At 47.5% G+C, this 22,857-nt stretch overlaps 1 protein-coding gene across 1 annotated transcript in view; it reads right to left on the bottom strand.

Annotated features, from left to right (window-relative positions):
• Positions 1 to 4,680: 4,680 nt before the first annotated feature.
• The window catches only part of LOC113192361 (transmembrane channel-like protein 5), a 41,671-nt gene continuing 23,494 nt past the window's right edge, over positions 4,681 to 22,857 (bottom strand). Inside the window, exons 10-20 of the mRNA XM_077802685.1 lie at positions 21,923 to 22,074; positions 20,370 to 20,448; positions 19,013 to 19,110; positions 18,340 to 18,435; positions 15,811 to 15,886; positions 15,495 to 15,628; positions 13,717 to 13,890; positions 11,388 to 11,466; positions 7,004 to 7,108; positions 5,455 to 5,497; positions 4,681 to 4,727 (exon numbers count right to left, since the gene is read on the bottom strand). Coding sequence (XP_077658811.1) covers positions 4,681 to 4,727; positions 5,455 to 5,497; positions 7,004 to 7,108; positions 11,388 to 11,466; positions 13,717 to 13,890; positions 15,495 to 15,628; positions 15,811 to 15,886; positions 18,340 to 18,435; positions 19,013 to 19,110; positions 20,370 to 20,448; positions 21,923 to 22,074 — 1,083 coding nt within the window. The remainder of the gene's footprint in view (positions 4,728 to 5,454; positions 5,498 to 7,003; positions 7,109 to 11,387; positions 11,467 to 13,716; positions 13,891 to 15,494; positions 15,629 to 15,810; positions 15,887 to 18,339; positions 18,436 to 19,012; positions 19,111 to 20,369; positions 20,449 to 21,922; positions 22,075 to 22,857) is intronic.

The following is a 22,857-nucleotide window of genomic DNA, read 5'->3' as shown; positions in this document are numbered from 1 at the left end:
TCTGGATCTGAAAAAAGGCACAGCAGCCCCGCCCCGACCCAGCTGAGGCCCACACCCAGACCCAGTGAGGATAAGCACAAGACGAGTTGTGCGGTCGGGATTCAGACGTAGTGCATGGGACTTGCATGATCACTTGGAGTTGACATTTTAAAACTTGCCACATCTAAGTAATTGACTTACTTGAAATATTTGTATTCAGCTCTGTTAACAGTGTGCTCTAGATGTCAAACTTGTGACCATACTAATAAAGTCATTAAAAGGAGCACAAGAGGAAAACTGTGTAGCCAGCATCACATTCTGAGGCCCTAAGGAACTTGGGGAAGCCGCTCAGGTGAGGCTTCAGTGTGCAGCAGCCACAGGGAGAGAAGCCTTGGAAGCAACGGGAGGAATCTGACAGCGTCTTGAATGAGAGCTGCAAACCACCAGGGGGCAGAGGTGCGCTGTGGAGGTGCAGGAGGCAGCTCCCAGGAACCTCTAGGCTTATCTGTATTTTACAAATGAAAATACCAAAATTTGTGCACAAGGAAGGCAGCCTCAGAACCTCACAGCTGGTGATGTAGCCAAGATCCATCTCATGATAACCGAAATTTCTTGTTTATTATAGGCCAGGAACAGTGCCAGGGTTTTAACATGCCTGACGTTGAACCCTCACAAAGATTATAGAAGTGTTATTATTCTCATTTTACCGATGAGGAAACTGGGGCACTTTCGAAAGGTCTCCGAGTCCACAGTTCAGTTGGAGGTTCAAATCCAGGGAGGTCTGACTCTAGGTCACAGCTCTTTCCCACAAGAATATCCAGGGTTGTGAATAAACAATGAAGACATTAATAAGTACTGCTAAACACTTCCTTGGCAGGCTTAATACAGAGTTAAAAAATAAAATTTATGATCAGAGAAAGCCAAGTCTGATGTGGGGCAGGTTAATTCATCTGTAACATAGGGGGGTAGTATGTAGAGTACCTCCTCATGATTAAATGAGTGCATGTAAATGCTTGTTAATTACCACTGACTGCCTACCATGTATTGGATCTGTTTCAAGTGTTTCCTGTGTATTTACTCTTGGCAACGAAACTGACCTGTAGGTATCACTGTAATCACATTTCACAGTAAAAGAAACCAGAGCACAGGGAAGTTCAGTAACTTGCCTAAAGTCACAGAGAGCAGTGATGAATATCGGGACTCAATCCCAGATGATCTAATTCCAGAAATCACTTTTTTTTTTTTTTTTGAGACAGGGTCTAAGTTGCTTAGGGTCTCATGAAGTTGCTGAGGTTGACTTTGAACTTGTGATCCTCCTGTCTCAGCCTCCCAAATGGCTGGGGTTACGGGCATGTGCCACTGCACCTGGCCAGAGCTCACATTCTTACCCCTTGTTTATTATCATCTCTGGCTCATAGCAGGGACTCAATACTGAGAAATATCTTAAATCATTGCCAGCACCTCTTATAGGGTCAGTCATATAATAAATGCTCAATAAACATTTGTTGAAGGAATGCGTTATGGAATATATCCAAGTGGAAGCTTCCTCAGGGAAACTGGGAATAGTTAGACAAAAATTCAGGGTTGTAGATAAGATTCATGGTTCAGTATAATCAAGGAGGGGCCGGCCAAAAACATGGTAGTATTCTTTCCAAGAGAAAATCAATGCAGGTGAAGCTCACATCCTCTGCTGCTCATTGGGCTGCCTGGTAAGCCCCAGGAGGCTGCAGAAGTAGCTAACAAAAACAGCAGTTTGTGAAATCTACTACTTGATTGTATAGTAATCATATTCGTATGTGGTGATTGGTATCTGCAATTTTTTCAGCAAGAATTTGTCCCACACAGATGTATTTTTAACAGATACAATTTCTCAGTGAAGCTACACCTACCAGTTTCCTAAATTGGGAATGGGCTTCAACAAGATGGTAAACCAGAGCTTCGAGGACAGGGTGTGGGTGATGGGCATGCTCCAAACAACCACTGAGACCCTTGCTCGCAGACACCGATGATCACGTCTGGGTGAGGTTATAGGACTTCTTTGGTCAAAGTTACTGAAGACTAGTGACCTCATTTCTTCTACTCAAAATGTAATAGTACAACACTGAAGAGGTTGGGAATCAGCTGGGATAAAGTATTTGATGTTGGTTGGTGGGGGGGGGGCGGGGGTTGTTAGAAATGCAAATTCTCAAATCCCAGCCCAGCATCAGAAACTCTGCTTGTGGCCTGGTGGTTAGTGTTTTAGTAAGCTTCTCTCCCAGGGTCCCTCAAGTCTGGGAACCATGGAGCTAGAGAAACCCATCCAAGCGAGTCCTCCATTCTGTCACTAACTCTAACTCGCTGTGAGACCTTAGACACGGCACTTCCCCGTGTGTGTGCCCAAGTTCTCATCTGTCAAATGCTAATCACAGCCCTGGCCCATTGCCTCCCAGCGACAATGTGATGAGGTTCAACCGAAAAAGTAAGCACAGAAGTGTTTTTGAAAAACATGTTGGCAGAACATGACTGCTAGGAAGATAAAGAAAAAAAAAAAGATGTGCACAACTCAGAGCGAGGTCCTCAGACCCCCAGCACTTGTTAAGAGATGCAGACTCCGACCCCATCCCTAACCTCACAGATTAGGACCTGCCTGAGAATGAGGTCCCCAAGTTGGAAAACACACGCTGGTGTTTTGGAGGAACCCTGACACAATACGGGTGTAAGGCATTACTTTTTCTTTTTGATACAGGGGATTTAACCCAGGGGTGCTTTACCACTGAGCTACATCCCCAGTCCTTTTTAAAAATTTATTTATTTATTTATAGGCAGGGTCTCACTAAATTGCTGAGGCTGAACTTGAACTTGCAATCCTCCTTGCCTCGGCCTCCTGAGTCACTGGGATTATAGGCATAAGCCATGTGCCAGCTAAGGCGCTAGTCATGATTCAGAACTTTTGTGTCCACACCTGAGCACACCTGTCTTTGGTTCTGTCTAGCAGTTGGGTCAGATGTAAATGCTATGGAAAAGTCCCAATTTTTAAAAATTAGGGAGGTACTCTTAAATGCTGCCAATACTAAAAGATCGTGCCTGTCAAAGAGCTTAATTCTTTTTTCTAAGATATCATCCATCTTTTTTTTTAAGCACTGGCCTGCCTTTTGAAGGAAATGATACAATTTCAAATTGCTTCAAACTGGAACTTCCTCCTCAAGAAGTGGCATAAGAACGTAACGTTGATTTGGCATGAGCTTAATTCTTAACACTTGCCATCAATTCAAAGATTATAAAAACCTATGCAAGTTGTTTGCTACTTCAGTCACTCCTCATAATTGAACTTCACACACGATGTCTCGTTGCCTCATAAGAAACGAACTGGTTTTCACGGCAGCCACTTGAAGGATCAGATCCTGCATAAACTCAAAAGAAGCTCTCCCTATTCATCCTAAAAACCACAGAGGTTCTCTAATTAAATGGCCACAGAAAAAGCTCTATGATTAGAATCAAGCACCCCTACAAAGTCCCATGTATTGAAGGCTTGGTCTGTAGTTCATGGTGCTATTGGTCTTTCCCCCACCCCAGAGAGGGGATCGGGTACCAGGGATTGAACTCACGAGCCCTCCACCACTGAGCCACATCCCCAGACCTATTTTGTATTTAGAGACAAGGTCTCCCTGAGTTGCTTAGCGCCTCACTTTGCTGGGTCTGGCTTTGAACTCATGATCCTCCTGCCTCAGCCTCCCAAGTCACTGGGATTATAGGCATGTGCTACCGCACCTGGCCCATGGTACTATTAAAAAGTGGAGGTGAGGCCTAGTGAACCCTTCAGTTTTAGTTTTAATTTTTTTTAAACATTCTTCTAGTTGATCGATCTTTATTTTATTCATTTATACACAGTAAGTGCCTCACACATACCAAGCAAGTACACTACTGCTGAGCCCCAGCCCCAGCCCAGAACCCCTCGGTTTTAAGAACAATCAAAGAGGTTCTCCTTGTCAATCATTTGGCAAATCTAAAAAAAAAAAAAAAAATCATCATACACACACATTCATTTCATATGCGCACACATGCACCCTACACCACCACTAATTTTATGATTGGTGCAGCCTAAGATTCTGATGATCATGGGTAAAACCTTAGGGGGCAACTTTTCTCCCCTACCTTCCCTACCCTGGTCTAATCCCAAAGCTCTTGTACTTGATATGAGAAAGACTTCATTGCACCTTTGGGTCACATGGGGGATGTTTTAATTCTAAATCACCAACAAATGCAAGTTACACAATTCAGACCCTTTGTATCCCTGATTGAGTATCACGTTTTTATTCAATCTGGGCCACTTTTCTTAGCACCAGTTTGTAAACCTTTGCCAGGTCCTGGGAACTCTGGGAAGAGAGATTCCTAAGGACCAATCGTTCAAACAAACAAACAAAAATTCTTGGAGACAAAATGGACTATTCCCAGATTATCTCTAACCATGGTTTTGTGGGGTCATTTCAATATCACAACAGTCTTTACTGGGAAATCCTGGAGCAGGCCACCTTGAAAAATCAGCAGTTGGGTTTCAAAAGTAGCAGAGGCGGCCCAATTTGACTTTGGCATTTACACTGAAGGTCAGTTCCGGTTCCTGCTTAAGGTGTGGCTTCCTCTTCCTAGAGGCCCAGGTATCATGGAAGAAGTGTTCCCCCTTTTATCTTCTTTCTTCATTTGATGGGTGTCTCTTTAGGAGGATCCTCACACCTTTCGATTTTCTTCTTGAAAGGATCGCCTGAATCGCAGGTCTGCGGTGGACACAGGAGAGAGGGGTCAGTGCAAACCCACACCGCCCTGTCTCTGTAAGGGAGTGACCAGATGGATCTCAGGCCTCCTTGATCTCCCCCCTTTTACTTTCTGGAATCCTCCCTTGAATTCCCGCCATGCTGTCTCAGTAAACGCTATCCACAAAAGACAAAAGGGTGGGTTTGTCCCCCGCCCCCCCCCCAGCATTTGTTCCCCTTCTGACATCAACCCCAGATCTTCCTTGGGAAGTCACCCCTCCCTCTCTCAGTGCCTGTCATCTCTATGGCTGTACCCACAGCTGCAGCACGTCACTCAGATCTGACCAAGGAAACCGCCACATCTTCAAAGCCACAGCGATTGGCTCATGGATGGGCGCACTGCCCCAGCAGATCCAATGAAATGCCAGGAAAATTCCAGGTCCCCTGCTCTTTCCCACTAGACTGAACCCAAAGAGATACGAGGGGTTGATAAAAAAAGGTTTTGCAATTATCAGGAGGAGACTATTTGCAAAAAAAACTAACATGGAAAAGAACCCCAGAGAGGAACCAGGTTCTGGTGACGTTGCAAACTCCCGTCTCAGGACACACAGAAAACAAGAATTATCCTTGGATTTTTGCTTCAGCCCCTTTGCATCCCATGATCCAGAGAGCAATTGTGACCCTCTGCCTTGGGCTGTGTCGTGAACTGGGACAAGTTAGTGTCTGACTCTCTGACAGTTCCATTGCTTACCAGGAGCAGCAGCCTGTTCCCCCAAATGCAAAGGCACTTGTTGCTGAAAAGAAAGGAAAAAGGCCACCATGTCACTGGGAAAGAAGGTAGATCCTGGGTCTTGAAGCACAGGTGGTGTGTTTTGTGAACTTCTCATTACTTTAAAACGAAGGAATGGTGATTAAGACCAAGCCTCGGCCACAGAAGTATTGCTTTTTAGGGACAATGATTTCATTCATTCATTCCACAGATATTTACTGAGTGATTACAATGTGCCGGGTCATATTAGGACCTAAGTTGACGAGGGTACAAACATGACTGGTGGCCGAGAGGATTCGAGTTGAGCCTCTAGATCCCTTCCCCAAATAATGCTGGCAGTATTAACATGCGACCGATACCGATAATAAATTACAGTGTCAAGATCACACGTTCCGGGCTGGGGATGTGGCTCTAGGGATAGCGCGCTCGCCTAGCATGTGTGAGGCACTGGGTTCAATTCTCAGCACCACATGAAAATAAAGATATTGTGTCCACCTAAAACTAAAAAATAAATATTAAAAAAGATCACACCTTTCAAAATCACACCTTCCATTTGAATTAAGGTGGATTTCCTATTTATCTGTATTTTCCAGGGCACCAAGGAAGTGGGCAGAGGCTTTGGAATTGGAGCAGGGCTTTCTGCATCTTTATACCCTCTTGGCAGGACTAAAGTCAGCAGAATACAGCAATATCTCTTAGCATTATTACATTGCATGACCTGTGGCAGCAATTCTCGCCTAAGATAATTCTAACAAAAAGTGCTTCGTTACACACTATTCTAAGTATTAAAAAAAAAAAAAAAACACCTGAGAATAAATGAAATAGCTAAATAGGTACAGAATAAAATAATCCAAGATTCAGTGTTAGGTGTATATCGTGGTAGAGTTATGATACTATCTGTATAATATGGCCTCACTTTTGTAATGAAATAAAGTGTCAGTAGATAGAGGCGTGATTGCCCGTGCCCAGGGAAAGAAGATCTGGAAGAATATACACTGAAGCATTAATGGTGGGATGAGATGTCAGGGTACTTTTCTTCTCAGCAGGATATACCTCTGCATCAGCAGGTTTTAGAAAACAAATGTGAGCTCTGTGAGGACAGGGGCTTTGTTTTGTTCCCAATAATCCAGCATCTAGAACAAGCCAACCATGGAATATGTTAAATGATCAACTGATTTTTTTTGAACCCAGGGATGCTTTACCACGGAGCCCCATCCCCAGCCCTTTTTATTTGTCATTTTGAGATAGGGTCTTCCGGAGTTGCTCAGGGCCTCACTAAGTTGCTGAGGCTGGCTTTGAACTTGTGATCCTCCTGCCTCAGCCTCCTGAGTTGCTGGGATCACAGGAGTGTGCCAGTGAACCTGATATCAATTGATTTTTTTTTTTAAATTGAAAAACCACAGAAATGCTTAAACATCGAAAGTGAAGAGCCCTTATGTGACCCCAACAGCTTGGTCTCTAGTTCCCAGATGCACTTTTCACAAAGGGCTAGTCTGCATCCCTGAGCTCCTGGGGCAGCCTCTGGCCTCACCTCCACCTCCCTCCTTTCCAGGATCAGTGCGCTGGGGTTGGCTCTCTTCTCCATATCCTGCAGCTTGATCAACTTCTCTATCAGGAACATCTTATCTTTGCCCTCCTGCCAAGAAGGAAAAACAAAAACAAAAATCAAACCATGGGGGAATGAATGATGGTGTAGTATTAAAGAGAAATTGGTTAAAAGAAGGTACCACAAGTGGGATGGAGACTGTTTCCATATTTTCTTTTGATGAAAAGAAGCATTTCACAGGCCAGTGACCCCCCTACCCGGACCCCCAGAGCCCTCCTGCATTATAAGAGGCTCCTCCAAAGCAATTCCCCTTCCAGGCTTGGGCAAGACCCTCCTCTAGCCTAGAACTAGAAGTAACTGAAGGTTTCGGTATTGACACAGCCAGGATCCCCTGGATTAAGATAATACCTCTCAGGGGAAAAAAGACAGCCAAGTGAGCTCTGAGTCTTATGCGGGTTTCTCAGCCAGGCCAGAAAATCAGGAGTTAGAAGATCAAGAAGACTTCAAGACTAGGAGAGTGAGGTGACCCACCAGAGATGGGAAGCTGGGAAACTGAGCTCAGCCTTCTGAGACTCTGTGGTCAGCAGAAATGCCGGCTACCACCAAACAAGGTGGGGCTACCCTATCCTGAAAATGGCAATATTAGAAACTTTCCCCGAAGATAAGGGGAATGGGGATTGGGGCACACGCAGGTGTAGAATAGTCCCTGAAGTCACCTTTACCTTATTCACATGGTTAAAAGCACAGCCCTAGGTGGAGCTAGGAGAGTCACGAGACAGGTGTTCCGTGAAGAAGAGCACAGGTGAACTGAGGTCCCACCTCTGCGTATGTGATGACATCAAGAGACTGAGTCTTCCCCACCCCACAGTTGCCATGGAACTGTGCACCTTTGATCTCTGCTGGAGCCGGCCGAACTCTCTCAGATGATGCTGTGTCTTACTTCTGGCCCTAAATAAAGCCTTGCTTATGCCTGAATTCTGTCTGGGTCCATGGTTGGTGTCTCTGACTCTGGATCCAAGAACCTGCATTTGTAACGGTGTCCCCCTTCTTGGCACACTCCTGCCCCAGAGCCTATTCTACAGCCTGGTACTGCCTGGCCGGGTCCTGTCTTCCTGCTGAGAATGCCAGAGCTCGGGGCTCTGTCCCAAAGGCTGTCCAGTGGGTTTCCTTGGTCCACTTGATCTCTGTGTTGATGGAGATGAACAATTCAAAATTGGACAGAGGAACTAAGGAAGGGAACACGTCTTCTCCTTGGAGAGTGTAATCACTTCCTTGAAAATCCCTGCAGCAGGAAATGTGTAGAATATTCCTCCTGGGTCTTGTTTGCTTCAAAGCTATTTTCTCTTATTCCTCTTCTACTAATTAATTCAGATTCTTCTGTAGGAAAAAAAAATGTCCTTGGGAATTTTTAACAAGTCCTCCAGGTGTCTTGGAGGTAGTCAACGTGTTTAGAGATCTCCGACCTATAGCAGCTGTCTCCACTCTCCAGGATAAACTAGAGTTACCTAAGAGTGTGCAAAAATGCAAACTCCTAGGCTTTCCCCCATCAGTTTTTATTCAGAGAGGTAAACGATATTGTGTTTAAGAACACAAACTTTGGAGTTTTCTGTTTCTCCATGTATTAACCCTACAATTAAGGATGAATCAATGCAATCTGAAGGCCTTGGTTTCCCTAATTTAAAATGGGGAGTTTAAAGAAACGCATGTGCCCTCTTTAGGATTCAATGATATATATATATATATATATATATTTTTTTTTTTTTGGTTCATCACTTAAAACAATGCCAGCCATCATGTAAGTGCTCAGTAAATGTTACGTGTTGCCTGAATAGGGAAGTATCGGGAATTTGTATTTCTAACATTTTATGCCGGTGGTCATTCTTTGAGAAGGATTGTTGCAAAGTCTATTCCCAAGCCTTTGACTGGGTTCTTCTGGAGATGATATCCCTGCCTTTGAGGTCCATCCTCTGGGTGAGACTCCCAAGCAGGAACGTCTGTAGTGATGCTCATGCTGCCTTCAAATGACGTCATCCAAACCTCTCCCCAGTTTACCTGGCACTGCCTTTACAAACCCAAGGCTTTAGAATCAAATCCTTCCTGTGATGAGATCTGCATAAGATTTGCCCAAGACATTTAGAGGTCTGCATCAGAGGAGCATTGGTAAAGCTTCTGGGGGTGAGGAAAAGGAGCATTACTAACCCACGCCCCTCCTTTACCTTCTGAAAGAATAAACTCAAATGATCTGAAACCCCACAGATAAGTAGACAAGACACTAGGGAGTCCTGTTTCTTTCCCAAACGTCTAGATACAAGATCTTATATCACAGCCATGTTAGTACTTGGAAGGACAGAAAATCAGCCCAGGATCAATAAGCACCCTCGTGCCTAGACTACAGTCTCTAACTACCATTTCCCAAAGACTCTTTGAAGGAACAGCTGCTTCCTGTTCTGTAACAGGAAATGAACCAAGACGAACCTAGAACACCTGGTTCTTTCGGAGAGTAAGGAACCTATCAAATACTTCTGGTGTCATGTCAAAAGAACCCAGAAGTTAATTCAATTCTTTAGTTTTTTTTTCCTAGCAAATAATGAGACTCTTTGAGCATAAAAATGACTGCAATTTTGGGGTTGTGGCTCAGCAGTAGAGTGCTTGCCTAGCACGTGCGAGGCCCTGGGTTTGATCCTCAGCACCACATAAAAATAAATAAATAAAATAAAGGTATTGTGCCTAACTACAATTGAAAAAATAAATATTAAAAATAAAAATGATCCCTAAGTTTAAAAAAATGACTATAATTTAAAGATATCAACCTATACTTAAACTTTACATTCATAATGATAATTTTAAAATCCCCGTAGGCTGTATTTGGAAGTTGTTAGGTGTAATGGATTGAATAGTGTCCCCTTTTAAAAAGATATGTTCAAGTTCAGATGCCAGGACCTGTGACTAGGACCTTAGTTGGGAATAAAATCTTTGAAGATGCAATTAAGTTAAGGATTGTGGGATGAGATCAGCCTGAATTGGAACAGACCCTAAACCCAATGAGACGTGCTTAGAAAAGAAGAGAAGAAATCGAGAAAAAGTCCTTGTAACGATGGAGACAGAGATTGGCATTATGAAACCCCAAGCCAAGGAACATCAAGGGTGACCAGCAGTGACCAAAAGTAAGACAGAGGCATGGATCCGATTCTCCTTCACAGCCTCAGAAGGAACCAACCCTGTCAACTTTTTAATTTTGAACTTCTGACTTGATGATAAATTTCTGAGATAATAAATTTGTAACAAATTGGTGGTATTTGTTACAGCAGCTCTAGCCAACTAATACCCAAGGATGTGGACTCAACATTATGAAAATGTAAATAAAGGAAACAAATCATGTATTTACCCTGACTTTCCTCTAGGTGCTGCATTTCAAGGTAATTGTATAATTGATAAGAAGTCTTTGTTAATACAATTCCAGTCAATAAGTGCACTCAGAGGAATGGTAAAATTACTAGGCTTATCTCTATTATCTCTATGATATAAATGGATCTTCTAGGCCACACACACGTCAAAGCCTACTAAATCCATTAGCTGAAAGGTTGATGGGAATTCCATCATAGATCCATGGGGCTGAAGAAGCTCTGACCAGCAATCGTTCTTAACATCACAGAAATTAGACAGTCAGACATTGTCTATCTGAAGGGGATGTCACAGAGGGGCACAGCAACACCCATGAAGTACAGAGGGTCCCCAAGAAGATGTTGACTTGTGATTTTCCAACTTTACTACAGTGTGAAAATCATGCATATTCAGTAGAATCTGAACTTCAGAGTTGGAGTTTTGCTCTTTTCCCAGGCTAGTGAGATTTGGTTCAATACTCTCTTGTAATGCAGGGCAGTGGCATCCAGCTGTGGCTCCCAATCAGTCACCGGCTCACAAAGGAAACAGCAGATACGCTACAGTGAACAGTGTTGCTCATCTATGATGCAAAAAGACTCTGGAAGGAACCGTGGGGAAGCTTGACATTGGGTATTAGATGATCACAGTCAATTCTTGGTAAGGTTTTCTTTTAGGTGCAATGAGGATATTGTGGGTATGTTTTTAAAGTCTTTTATCTCAAAGAGATGCATATAAAATTTTAAACAGATAAAGAAAAAATAATGCCAGGCCTAAGATTTGCTTTAAAATAATGCAGAGATTTGCAGGGAAGATGTAGTATAGATGAAATGAGAGTTTCCAAAGGTTGATTGATGGTTGCCGGGGCTGGATGGTGGGCTTATGGGGGTTCATTGTACTATTTACTGTCTCTGTTTTGGAGTATGTTTGGAAATGTCTATTATGAAGGGTTTTAAAGGAGAAGGCTGACACAGGGCCCAGTGAGACTTACATTAATGATCTGTTCATGGAGAAGCCTGATCATAATCTTCCTTCCCTCTGTGATCTGCCAGTAAAGATAGGTGATGATTCTGGAAGAGAAGAAGGGAAAGGGTGACAGTTGCAGGCTCCAAATGCCAACTGGGTACAAGGGGACTGGAATATTTGCTTGCAAATGGGTTTTGACTCCACTGTGTTCCTGAAAGTTCCGATCACCGTGAGTTTCAGGCTAAATGCAATAGAGTAATGGTTCTTCACCGGGCTGCACATGGGACTACCTGGGAGGTGCAAATGAGACCCACGCCGTGGCCGGTTTTTAGACCCGTGAGTTGCATGTCTCTGGGCATGCGGTCAGACATGTGCATGGTTCCAAGATGCATCTCGAGCTTGTGGATTTGGACAGTGCTGTTCAAACTTCAGGGAATGCACATTTCTTGGGATTGTGTTCAAATGCATATTCTCATTTAGTAGCTCTGGGACAGAGATCAGATTCTGCTTTTCTAACAACTCCCAGATGTCTGTCTGTCTGTCCATCTACCTATCTAATCTTTGTCCCTGGCACACCAACACTAAATTCCTTGGCATCTCCAGAGTGTCCTTTAAATGTAAATGAAATGTCTGGTTGTCGAAGGCCCCCAGATGGTTTCAGGATGGAGGGCAGCCACCTGAAAGACCAAGGCATGATGAAAGGGTTGGACCTTTCAGCGCCTGTCCCTCGTGACCACTGGCAGGACATTGTGACCGCGGGCAGGACAGAATGGCTGGAAATCAAGTTCAACACCAAAGATTTCATCATCAAGCATGCCTGCCTAGGAGTGGACGTGGAGTCACCATGCCACCCCCTCCGTCACACCTTGTCCTTGACATCTCTTCCACTTGGCTCTCCTTGAGTTACCGTCTCTATCCTACACTGGTAATCGTACTTTCCAGAGTTCTGTGAGTCATCTTAGCAAATTATCAAATCTGAGGAGGGGGCTGTGGGGAACCCTCAAATTGATAGCCGGTCGGTCCGAAGTGCAGGTCCCCTGGGTCTTGGGAGCAGCGTCTGAAGCGGTGGTGGACTCATAGGACTGAAACCTTGGGGAGTGTGACATGAATGTCAGAACTGAAGTAAACTGTAGCACACCCAGCTGGTGTCTGGGGAGTTAAAGAATTGGTTGGTGTGAAGGGGAAAGCCCCCCCACACACACACACACACATTTGGTGTCAGAAGTGTGACTGCAAAGAACACAAACCCAGTCAGTTAGAAGGGGACAGGAGCAAAGCCACCAGGAGAACTCAGCGTGGTCAGGAAGCCAGTGGCAACGTGGTGCCGGGGAGGGAAGGCGTAAGTGGGGACCGGGAGACCCGGTTCTAGCCTCTCCTGCCACTAACAGGCCCAGGGGCCCGGAACCTGACTCTGCAGGTCACCCCATCTCTGCAAATCTCATCACCTCCCTCTGTGAAGTGGAGGGATCACCCCACACTGTCCACACCACCTGGCTCCGGGACTCGGTGCCTTTGAGTCCTGACTCTCTGTACAGGAAGGTGCCATCCTGGGCAGGGGCTGGGGCTCAGTGGTAGAGCTCTCGCCTGGCGTGTGGGAGGCCCTGGCTTCGACTCTCAGCACCACATATAAATAATAAAAATAAAGATCCACTGGCAACTAAAATAATATTAAAAGATAAAAAGAAAAACAAGAAGCTGCCATCTCAAATGACACCAAGGTCAAGCTTCTCATCAGCAACTGCCATAATCAACCAACCAACTACTCTGTGCAGGAAAATAGGCACAGGGGTAACAAACCTACTTTTTTTTTTTTTACTAGAAGCCAGAAATGGACCTTTTTAAAATAAATAAATAAATAAATTTCCTAATGTAGCAAATAATGCCCAAACCATTTTTTTCCATATCACAATCCCAGAAGGAATCATACCTATGATTTTCCTAAGATCTCATATCCTTCTTTTCATTTTATTCTCTTATCATCTCTCGAAAGGGGCAAAGTGGATATTGCTCTCTTTATATACCTTGGGGACCAAAAAACTCAGAGAAGATATTCAAAGAACTCTTTTTAAAAAAACTACCAGGGCTGGAGACATAGCTCAGCTGGCAGAGCGCTTGCCTGGCATACACAAGGCCCTGGGTTCTCATCCTCGGCACCACAAACAAATAAACCAATAAAAAATAAAATAGAAAACTACGCATTCAGAGGTGGAGTCGGGACCATCCCAAACACAAAGCTACGCCGAAGGTCTCTGCTTTGCAACCAGAGCCCCGAGGGCTGGGCTCATCCTGTGCCAATGACAGGTTCCCCAGCAGCTCTTGGCCTCCCCCCTGGTTCCTGGAGGCACCCCACTTACAACACGATGAGTGTGAGGATGAAAAAGAAGTGCACGCTGCCGATGAGGTTGTGATAGATCCACACCACCCACTGGTAGCCGGGCCGCCCGCTCAGGGTGTCGATCCAGCGGTAGACAGAGTAGATGAAGGAAGGCAGGCCTCGAAATGGGCCGCAGTCGGCCGAAGGTTTCAGTCTGGAAAAACCAGGGTGGAAAGACATCTCTGGCACCAGACTCAGGGGTGGGCATTCTAGAACCAGGATGTTTGTTTGCTTTGCTGGTTTTGATACTGGGAATTGAACCCAGGGGCGCTCAGCCACATCCCTAGCCCCTTTTTATTAGTATTATTTTTTTTAATTTTGAGACAGGGTCTCGCTGAGTTGCTAAGGGCCTCACTAAGGTGCTGAGGCTGGCTTTGAACTCGCAATCCTCCTGCCTCCGCCTCTCGAGCCACTGGGGTTATAGATGTGCACGGCAGCGCCCTGCTAGCAAGGGTCCTTTTTAGGCTCTGCGACTGGAAACCGCAGGTCTTGCCTTCTCTCCCCACACTCCTCCCCTTCCAGAAGAAGCCCTCTGGCTCACAGCTCCTCTGGAATGACTGGTTCTAGGACCAAAGGTACCACCTGACCCAACAGAGGTCAATTCAAAGAACAGGCAGTGATCTCTGCGGTACCTTGGATTGAAGAAGTAAATGTGGGCAGAGAGTCGCTTTCTTGGGAAATCGATTTAGGAAACCCCAAGAGGCAAGCCTGCTAGCTCTGGGGGCTGAAGCTGGCTGTCATGGGCAGTCAGTTCTGCACCAGCAGAAACCAGAGGGCAATAAGGAGGAGAGGGAGAGACCAGTGGGCTCTGATAGGAGGACATTGCAACATGCCCGGAAGCTGCTTGAGTCCCAGGTGGCTCCAATTTCACCTGCATCCCCCAGGTCAACCCCCCACCCCTTTCCTTCATTCTTTCTACCAAGGTTTATTTGACTTCTCCTAGGTACTGGGCTGGTAGGCCCGGGGATTCTATATTAAACAAGACAGACCTCGTCCTTCCCTCTTGGACTTCCATTCATTCGAGTGGGAACGTTGGACAAATCCATGAGTAATTAGACAAAGGCATTTCTGACTTTGAGTGGTGGGATGATGGAAAGAAATTCAGGCCTGAGAGAGAGGGGTGGGGGGAGGTGTGGACCGAGGAGGGTGGGAAGGTCCATCAGGTACACACGGATGATGGGGAGGGTCGGATGGAGGAGACAGGCTTGGAGCTGAGAGTCGGAGATTGGAAAGAAGGAACCCAGGCAAAGGGACTGGGAGGAGCCAGGCAAAGGGAGCACCGTGCCTGTGTGGGGAGGGGCCTCCTGGGTCCTGGGATGGTACACCCAGGATGGGTTGCTGCACCCATCAATCCAGAGCCCACACTGCAACCCACTCCTTTATCAGACTCCTGTCTCTGGACCTCGGTTCCCCTGCCCCAGTCACTCCGCGGCCAGGTACCAGACCACTTAGGACAGCCCTGGGCCCCGGAGCCAATCCTAATCCTACCTGCCCTGGCTTGCCTGTTCCTTACCATGGAAACCACAGTATAGGTGCTTATCCGTACCCCCCCCCATCCCTGCTGCTTCTCTGTGTGTCCCCCCATGACACAGGGCGTCCCCTCCTCCTGGGAACGGGGAATAACCAATGTTATTGGTTATTGCCCTGTTATTGGTTATTGGTTATTGACTCTTGATCCCCCGGCCTCACCGTGTCTGGATAATAATAAAACCTATAAAACCTGCCCTGGGAAGCAAACCCGAGGCCACCGTCCCCCACCTCCAGATGGTGATGGCCAGCGTGCACAGCACCCCCGTGAAGGACGGGAAGAAGAGCAGGAAGATGAAGACGGTGATCATCTGGGAGGCCCGCCAGGCTTTGCTCGGGGGCTGGAAGTTCACTATCAGGCTGATCTGCGGAGACAGGTGCCGTCCCCTCCCATGTGCACCAGAGGAGCAGCCGAGGGACCCCGCCTGGGGAGGGCCTGATCCCTTGTCGCGCCCCCCACCCCCAGATCCAGCCACCTCCCTGTCCCAGGAGACCCAGCGAAGCCCTGGGGGTGGGGGTGGGGGGCTGTGACCTCAGGCTGACTCACGTTTTTGACGTAAAACATGGTGAAGAGGGTGATCATCTGGATGAAGGGGAGCAGAGGACAGAAGAACATTCCAATCCTGAAAAGGCAAGAGTCAGAGCCAGGGGCGGGGCCAGGAGTCGGGACCCACGAGGTGGCGCAGAGAGAAGGGGTCAGTCACGTCCCCACAAAATTCACAGGTGAAGTCCCGACCTCGAGGACCTCGAAACGTGCCTGTCTTTGGAGACAGGGTCCGTAAAGAGGGAGCTAAGTTGAAATGAGGTCACCGTGGTGGGCTGGTGTCCTTCACAGAAGAGATGAAACACAAGCCTAGAGGGGGACCACCACCCAGGGAGGTGGTGACCTGGGACAGGCAGGTCCTTCTCTCCTGGCCCTCGGAAGGAACCAGCCCTGCCCACAGCACCTTGATCTTGGGCTTCCTGCCTCCAGAGTCCTGAGAGAACAAGTCTCCATGGCTGGAGCCACTGGGCTCTGGGACCCGCCATGACGGCCCTGGTGGATGGGTGGAGGGGACCGTGAATCAGGGTCCCCAGCTGCTCCTTTTCCAGCTCTGGGGAGGTTCTGCCAAGCGACTCCACGCCACCAACGCCCCCACTGGCCCTCGGCAGCCCCAACCTGGTGTGTCCTAAATGAGGGAATCAAGGCCCAAGGTCCTGCAGGGACAAGGCTTGGGGGTACAGGTGACAAGGCTTGGGGGTACACCTCTTTCCAGCTCTCCCCCAGCGCTCCTGGTGCCCAGGAAGAAAATCAGTTTGGTGCTAGAATGTCTTTAATTTCTACCCACCGCTAACCCCCAGGTTTCCAGAACAGGATGAGGCCTTAAACCGGAGCCTGGGCACACAGCAGGGTCTGGCTCCAAGGGAAAGACCTTCAGGGTGGGATGGTTCTAATTTTTTCCAATTAGTTTGTGATTTCCGTCAACTAGCACTGGCGGACTCCTTTAAAAATGTATTTGAGTTTAGGAAAAAAAAAAAAAAGGCAAACAATTCCAAAAAAAAAAATACTAGGTAGATAATAAATCAGATGATGTGGCAATGTGCCCCCCAAAGAAGCCAGGTTAGACTGGCAAGACGAGAGTGTAAAAGGGTAAAGCTTGGGAAACACGTTCCTCACCTTATCTCCCTTCAGCCATAACATGCACTCCCTTTTCTGTTATTATATCATCTTCTTTTACAATTCATCATTAGGCTGGGTGCAATCGTGCGTGCTTATAATCCCAGTGACTCAGGAGACTGGGTCAGGAGGACCGCAAGTGGGAGGCCAGCCTCCACCACTTAGTGAGACACTGTCCCAAAATAAAACAATAAAAGGGGCTGGGGATGTAACTCAGTGGTAGAGCACTTGCTTAGCCTGTGTGAGGCCCTGGCTTCCATCCCCGGTTGTGCAGTAAAAGAAACCAGTTATATTATGATATTCCCTGTGTCATTATTTGTTAAAAAACAAAACAAAACAAAAAAAACTTAGGAGTGCCTGTGAGTACCCTCAGGATCCAGCAATTTCACATCTTGGCCTATGTGCGAAAGGAGTGGGGGAAGGATCTCAAGGAGGTAACTGCACACCTGTGTTCAGAATGGCACTATTCACAGTTGCCAATCGGTGGCAGCCACGTGTGGTGGACAGGTGAATGGATAAATGAAATGTGGACTTCTGCACACAAGGAGCTATTGTTCAGCTTTGGCAGGGAAATGCAACCCGTGGACAAAAAAAAAAAAAAAAAAAAATCAATATTATTTGACTCCACTTTTTTTTTTTTTTTTTGATGGTGTAACATAGATTCACAGAACCAGAGAGTAGATCAGGGGTTGCCAAGGGACTAGGAGGAGCAGGAAAGGAGTGGCGGATACTGGGTACAGAGTTGTTCCAGTTTTGCCAGATGAGAAGGTTCTGAAGATGGGTCACACAACCATGTGATCATACTTGCTATGAATTTTCACAATTTTTTAAAGAGTGCTCATAAAGATAACAGTGTCGCCGGGGTGAGGTGGTGCACGCCTGTAATCCTGGCGGCTCGGGAGGCTGAGGCAGGAGGATTTCGAGTTCAAAGGCAGCCTCTGGCGAGGGAGGCCCTAAGCAACTCAATGAGACCCTGTCTGTAAATAAAATTCAAAACAGGGCTGGGGATGGGGCTCCGTGGTCGAGTGCCCCTGAGTTCTATCCCTGGCACCCAAATAAATAAATAACAGTGGTCATCATATTCCCACTTATAAAATCTTTCTGAGTGAGGTGCTCACTAAGCGCTGAGCATGTGCATTTTCTCATTTAATTTTCTCATTTAATCCTCCCTGAAACCCTGTGAGGCAGGTTCTGTTATCTCGACCTTTTACCTTGCACAAAGGAAACCTGCAGATTGAAATAATGGGTTTGTAAGCTTCCAAATTGCCAGCGGGTTCCCTAACAGGCCTCCTAAACACCAAAGTCCTGGCTAAATTAAATTCATTGACACGGACGAATTATCTGGGAGCGGGGACAATTTGGGATCCCTCCCCCACAATGAAACGCCAAGTCCTCCTCAGTCAGGGTCAACAGACTTACCACACCAGAGTTTGTGCATAGATCAGCTCTAGAACATTCCTGGCAATGTCAAATTCCTGTAAGCCAAGGCTTGTGATGAACCGCTTCCCAATGATCCTGTGAAAGTGTCCTGAGGTCAGTCCCCAAACCACCACTCCCGCCCGCCAAAGACCCTCAGGGGCCAGGACCATCAGATGCAGAGACCCTCCCCAGGTTAGGATGAAGTCGTTAGTTCCAAGTATCAGCATGTGTTTGAAAAAATAATCGAGGGGCAAGTGGAATTAATACAGTGCAGTCGAGTGGGGTACTACTAAAATGGTTTTTAAATAATTCTAGAGAATTTTAGTTACCTGAATTATTAACATATCCCACCTATTATCTTTTTTATATCATTTTTGGCTTATTAAACCTTGAACAAGATAAACTCAGCACTCCCCAGTTCAAATAACTCTTCTAAACTAAAAGTGGTTTTTTTGGGTTTTTTTTTTTTTTGGTTCTGGGGTTAGAACCCAGGGTCTTGCACAAGCTAAATACTCTACCGCTGAGCTACAGTCCCCACCAAACAACAAAAATTTAGTCAGTGTTTACCGCTGTTAAATGAGTGCTATTTCCCAAATCCATAAGGAGGACCCAGGCTTTAGGCACAGAGTCAGGTACAGACACAGGTATGTATTCATGACCAGCAAATACTCACCTCCTCAGAAACTCCCCCAGGAAGGAATCCGCCAAAGAGAACACGAAGTCCATCAGGAGGAGCCGGTAGATTTCCTGGCCGATCAGCGTCTCCCAACACTGCAAGGCACAGAGGGGTCGGGGGTGGGGGTGGGCACATGGCCCAGCTCAGCCCCTCTGCTCCGTTCCTGCTCCTTGTGCTCCGTGGGACACAGCTGGTGGCTCAGGTGGACTGAGTCCTTGTGCACCCAGAAAGACAGACCCACTGTCTGCGATCAGCGCAGCCAGGTTCGATTCCAGGGGTGTCCATTCTCTCTCTCTGGGTCCCTCCCTCGCCTTTAAGTCCTGCTTTCCACATAAACCCATCTCCTCCTCCTTCTCAGGATCTCTGCTTTTAAAACCTTTCATCTCCCCCCGCCCCCCGCCCCTCCGGGTCCCATTTCTCAGTCAGGGATAATCGTTTCTTCAGGAGGTGGGAGACATCGACGGCTAAGGATGCTCCCCTTCCTTGGGCTTGGTGACCTCACAGAGCATCAGTGGACACCTGCTTAAGAAAGTGACCTGTGATTGACTGAACTGTTGCTGCAGCTCTGGAAACAGGAAACCTGAGTGTGTGAAACTAGTCAACTCTGCGGGAGTCAGCGGTAGGAGCTGATAGACCGGGAGCTTTTAGGTTTGGCTGAAGTGGGAGAGGGAAGTTCTGGGTTCACAGCTCAAGGATGGGTAGATGGATGAATGCATGGGCACGTGGACAGATGGATGGACGGATGGATGGATGGATGGACATATGGATGGATGGATGGATGGATGGACATATGGATGGATGGATGGACGGATGGAAGAAAGGAAGGCTGGAGGGACACATAGATGAATGGATGAGTGGATTTGGGTGGATAAATGATAGATGAATGGATGGGCACATGGATGGATGGATGGATGGATGGATGGATGGACACAGATGAATGAATGGACAGATACATGGGTAGATGGATGATGGATGGACACATGGATGAATGGACACATGGGTAGATAGATGGATAGATGAATGGATGGATGGATAGATGGATGGATGAACTGTGAGTGGATGGATCAATGGTGAATAGAATTATAATGTGGTATCCTTCTCACCAGCCTAACTTGGAGGGCTGATTTTGAACTTCTTTGATGGTCAGGGTGAGAAGATAAGGGTGCCATGTTCATGTGAGATGGTTTGCATCTGGACATAGCAGTGTTTTTTGGGAGCCCAGGGAAGAAGAAAGACAGAGAGCTGAAGAGATTAATGTCAACTAGGATCATGATGCTCTGGAGAGACTTATGTCCTCCCTTGAGGTCAAAGACCAAGAGACCCAACTGAAGGGAGAACATGGTGGAAATCTCACCTCTTCACCAGACAGGGCCACGATGTTGAGCCAATAGTAACAAAGAATTCCAATGATGGATATTTTCAGAAAGATGTTTCTAAATAACAGAAGAGAAAACAACCATCATTTCCCTCCATGGCAGACTCCGTGCTGTTTGCCAACACTTCCTTTGGGGCACCTGGGAGGATGGACATCCCTGCCCTCCTGTGGATGGGTGGGGCCATGTGGCTAGTTCCCGTGAGTATGCTGTGAGCCGATCCATTATGTGTCACTTCTGGGCTGCAGCAGTGGCTGCCATTGAGATCCCCGGAAGCCACGTCTCCCCTTTGGAATGGCAATCAGCGATGTTCAAGATGGCAGCCCTCTCAGCAGGTGGCCCTCAGTGACTGACAGGAGCAGAACCAGCCTCCCTGCCACACGCAGAGCACATGGAGCCTGGGCAAGAAGAAGCCTTCCTGTTCCAAGCCACTAAACTCTGGGGTTTTGTCGTTCTTGTCACTGGGGCATAAACGAATGCATTCTGACTGATACACTCTCATTTGTCACATCTCCAAGCTATCCGATTTCACCTCCCATGGCAATAGTGAGTCCACCCACGGCTCACAATCCCACCATCAGGTAAAATTACATTTTATGCCCATCTCGCCTAAGATGCAAGATTATGAGGTGGCGGTGAACCCTCTATGTCCCCCTCTATACCCACTTAATGGGGCGTCAGGGAAAATCTCTGAGTCGGTGACATTTGAGCAGAAGTCCAAACAGAGTCAGGAAGCGGGCCACGTGGCTATGTGTGGGAAGAGTGTTCTGGACAGAGAGGACCATCCCGTGCAAAGGCCCAGGGGTGAGCACAGAGTTTGGTGTGTTTGTGAATACCCAGGAGGCCGGGGGGGGGAGGAGATGGTGATCAAGAAGGAGAGAGTAGGAAATGAGGCTGAAGAGCTGGTCAGGAGCCAGACCTCAGAGGCCACAGTAAGGAACGTGCTCTGGAAGTGATCCATAAAGAAACTTGAACTGCTTTGTGCAAACCTATTGCCATAACCAGGAGCAATTCAGGGAACCAGCCAGGAAGAAGGTGAAAGGGCAGGATTTGGACAGTACAAACCTTTGTTTATCAAAATGCTGGGGCCACCTCTGGCACCTAGGGTGCCTGAGTTGGAATCACCAAAATGTGTCACCCCTCCCACCTCTGGGTGGCTGAATTATAAAAAATGTACATCCTCATCCCTGCTGATGCAGTAAGTACCAGGACTCACAGTCTGACCCTGGATGATTTCAGTCCCCACACAATTCCTCAGTCTGAAACCTTTGTGCAGTGCACTGCCTGCCCATCTGCACAGGTCATACTTGAGATGTATGTTAATTCTCAGGCTTATAACCTTTGGAAAAGGTAAGCCATTACTTTGAGCTATATTTTTCCGGTTTTTGTTTGTTTGTTTGTTTAACCCACACCACATAAACACACTTCACTCTTGAAATCCCTCCCTTCTGGAGGACTGAACTATGATATTTGGGCCAAACCCCTCCAGCTCCCTGGAAATGAGACGGGTGTTGGGTGCGACAGACACACCTACCGGACCAGGAGGATGTAGACCTCGTGCCGGGGCAGCTCGTAGCTCTCCACCAGCCTGAGCATGGAGTATAAGCGAGGCACAGCTAGGTTGATGCAGGACACAAGGAAGGGTAGTAACAGCACGGCTCCGGGGTTCTGGTGCGTCCTCAGGAACTGTAAGGAGACAGCCAAGATGCCCACTGTGCGCTGGACCCTCTCTGCCTCACCTGGAAGACCAGCACGATGGGAAAACCCCAAAAGGGGCTCCTCTGGCCTCAGCTATGAAGCTACCTGTGCCAAGCATACTGAGGCTCAGAGAGGTAAAGACACTTGCCCAGGGTCAACCAGCAAGAAAAGAGAAGACCCGAACCCAGACATTTCTGCCCCAGGGACTAAGCTCCAAGAGCCATCATGGGATTCTGCCTTCTTGTCAAGACGCCCAGGACATGGAGGACGTGGCTCTCGCAGGTGGGGCAAAAGCCTGAGTGTGCAGGTACCACGGCAAGAGGGGACCACTCACGTCTCTTTTCCTCTCCGTGGGGATCTCGCTAGGAATCACCTGCTCTTGAGAACGGGCCTAGGAGGAGCGGGTGCCTGCGCAGGCCCACGCTGCCCCCTTGTGTGAGCGGGAGAGAGGACCTTCCTCAAGGGGACCCAGCACCCTGGCACCTGCTCAGGGCGCAGCCCGGGCCGCCCCTTGGCCAGCTGTCCTCCCTGCAGGTCTGGGGATAACAGAGTCCTGTGGATCCACGGGACGCCTTGCGTCCCCTTCTGAGCATCCCCAGGTCTGAGCCTGCGTCTGCTGAGGACGGTCCGCAGGCGCCCCGTGCATTTCTGGAGTGTGTCTGGAGCCCCGGGCTCCCGGGGTCCCAGCTGGGGACACTCCCAGGAACTGGAGTGACTGATGATTGGCGGCCACCACTTCAGAGGCCGAAGCCCTGGGACTCCCTCACTCCT

Source organism: Urocitellus parryii, chromosome 9 (genome assembly GCF_045843805.1).
Source record: "Urocitellus parryii isolate mUroPar1 chromosome 9, mUroPar1.hap1, whole genome shotgun sequence".
In the NCBI taxonomy this organism is placed as follows: domain Eukaryota; kingdom Metazoa; phylum Chordata; class Mammalia; order Rodentia; family Sciuridae; genus Urocitellus; species Urocitellus parryii.
This window is presented reverse-complemented; position numbering and strand designations above follow the sequence as displayed.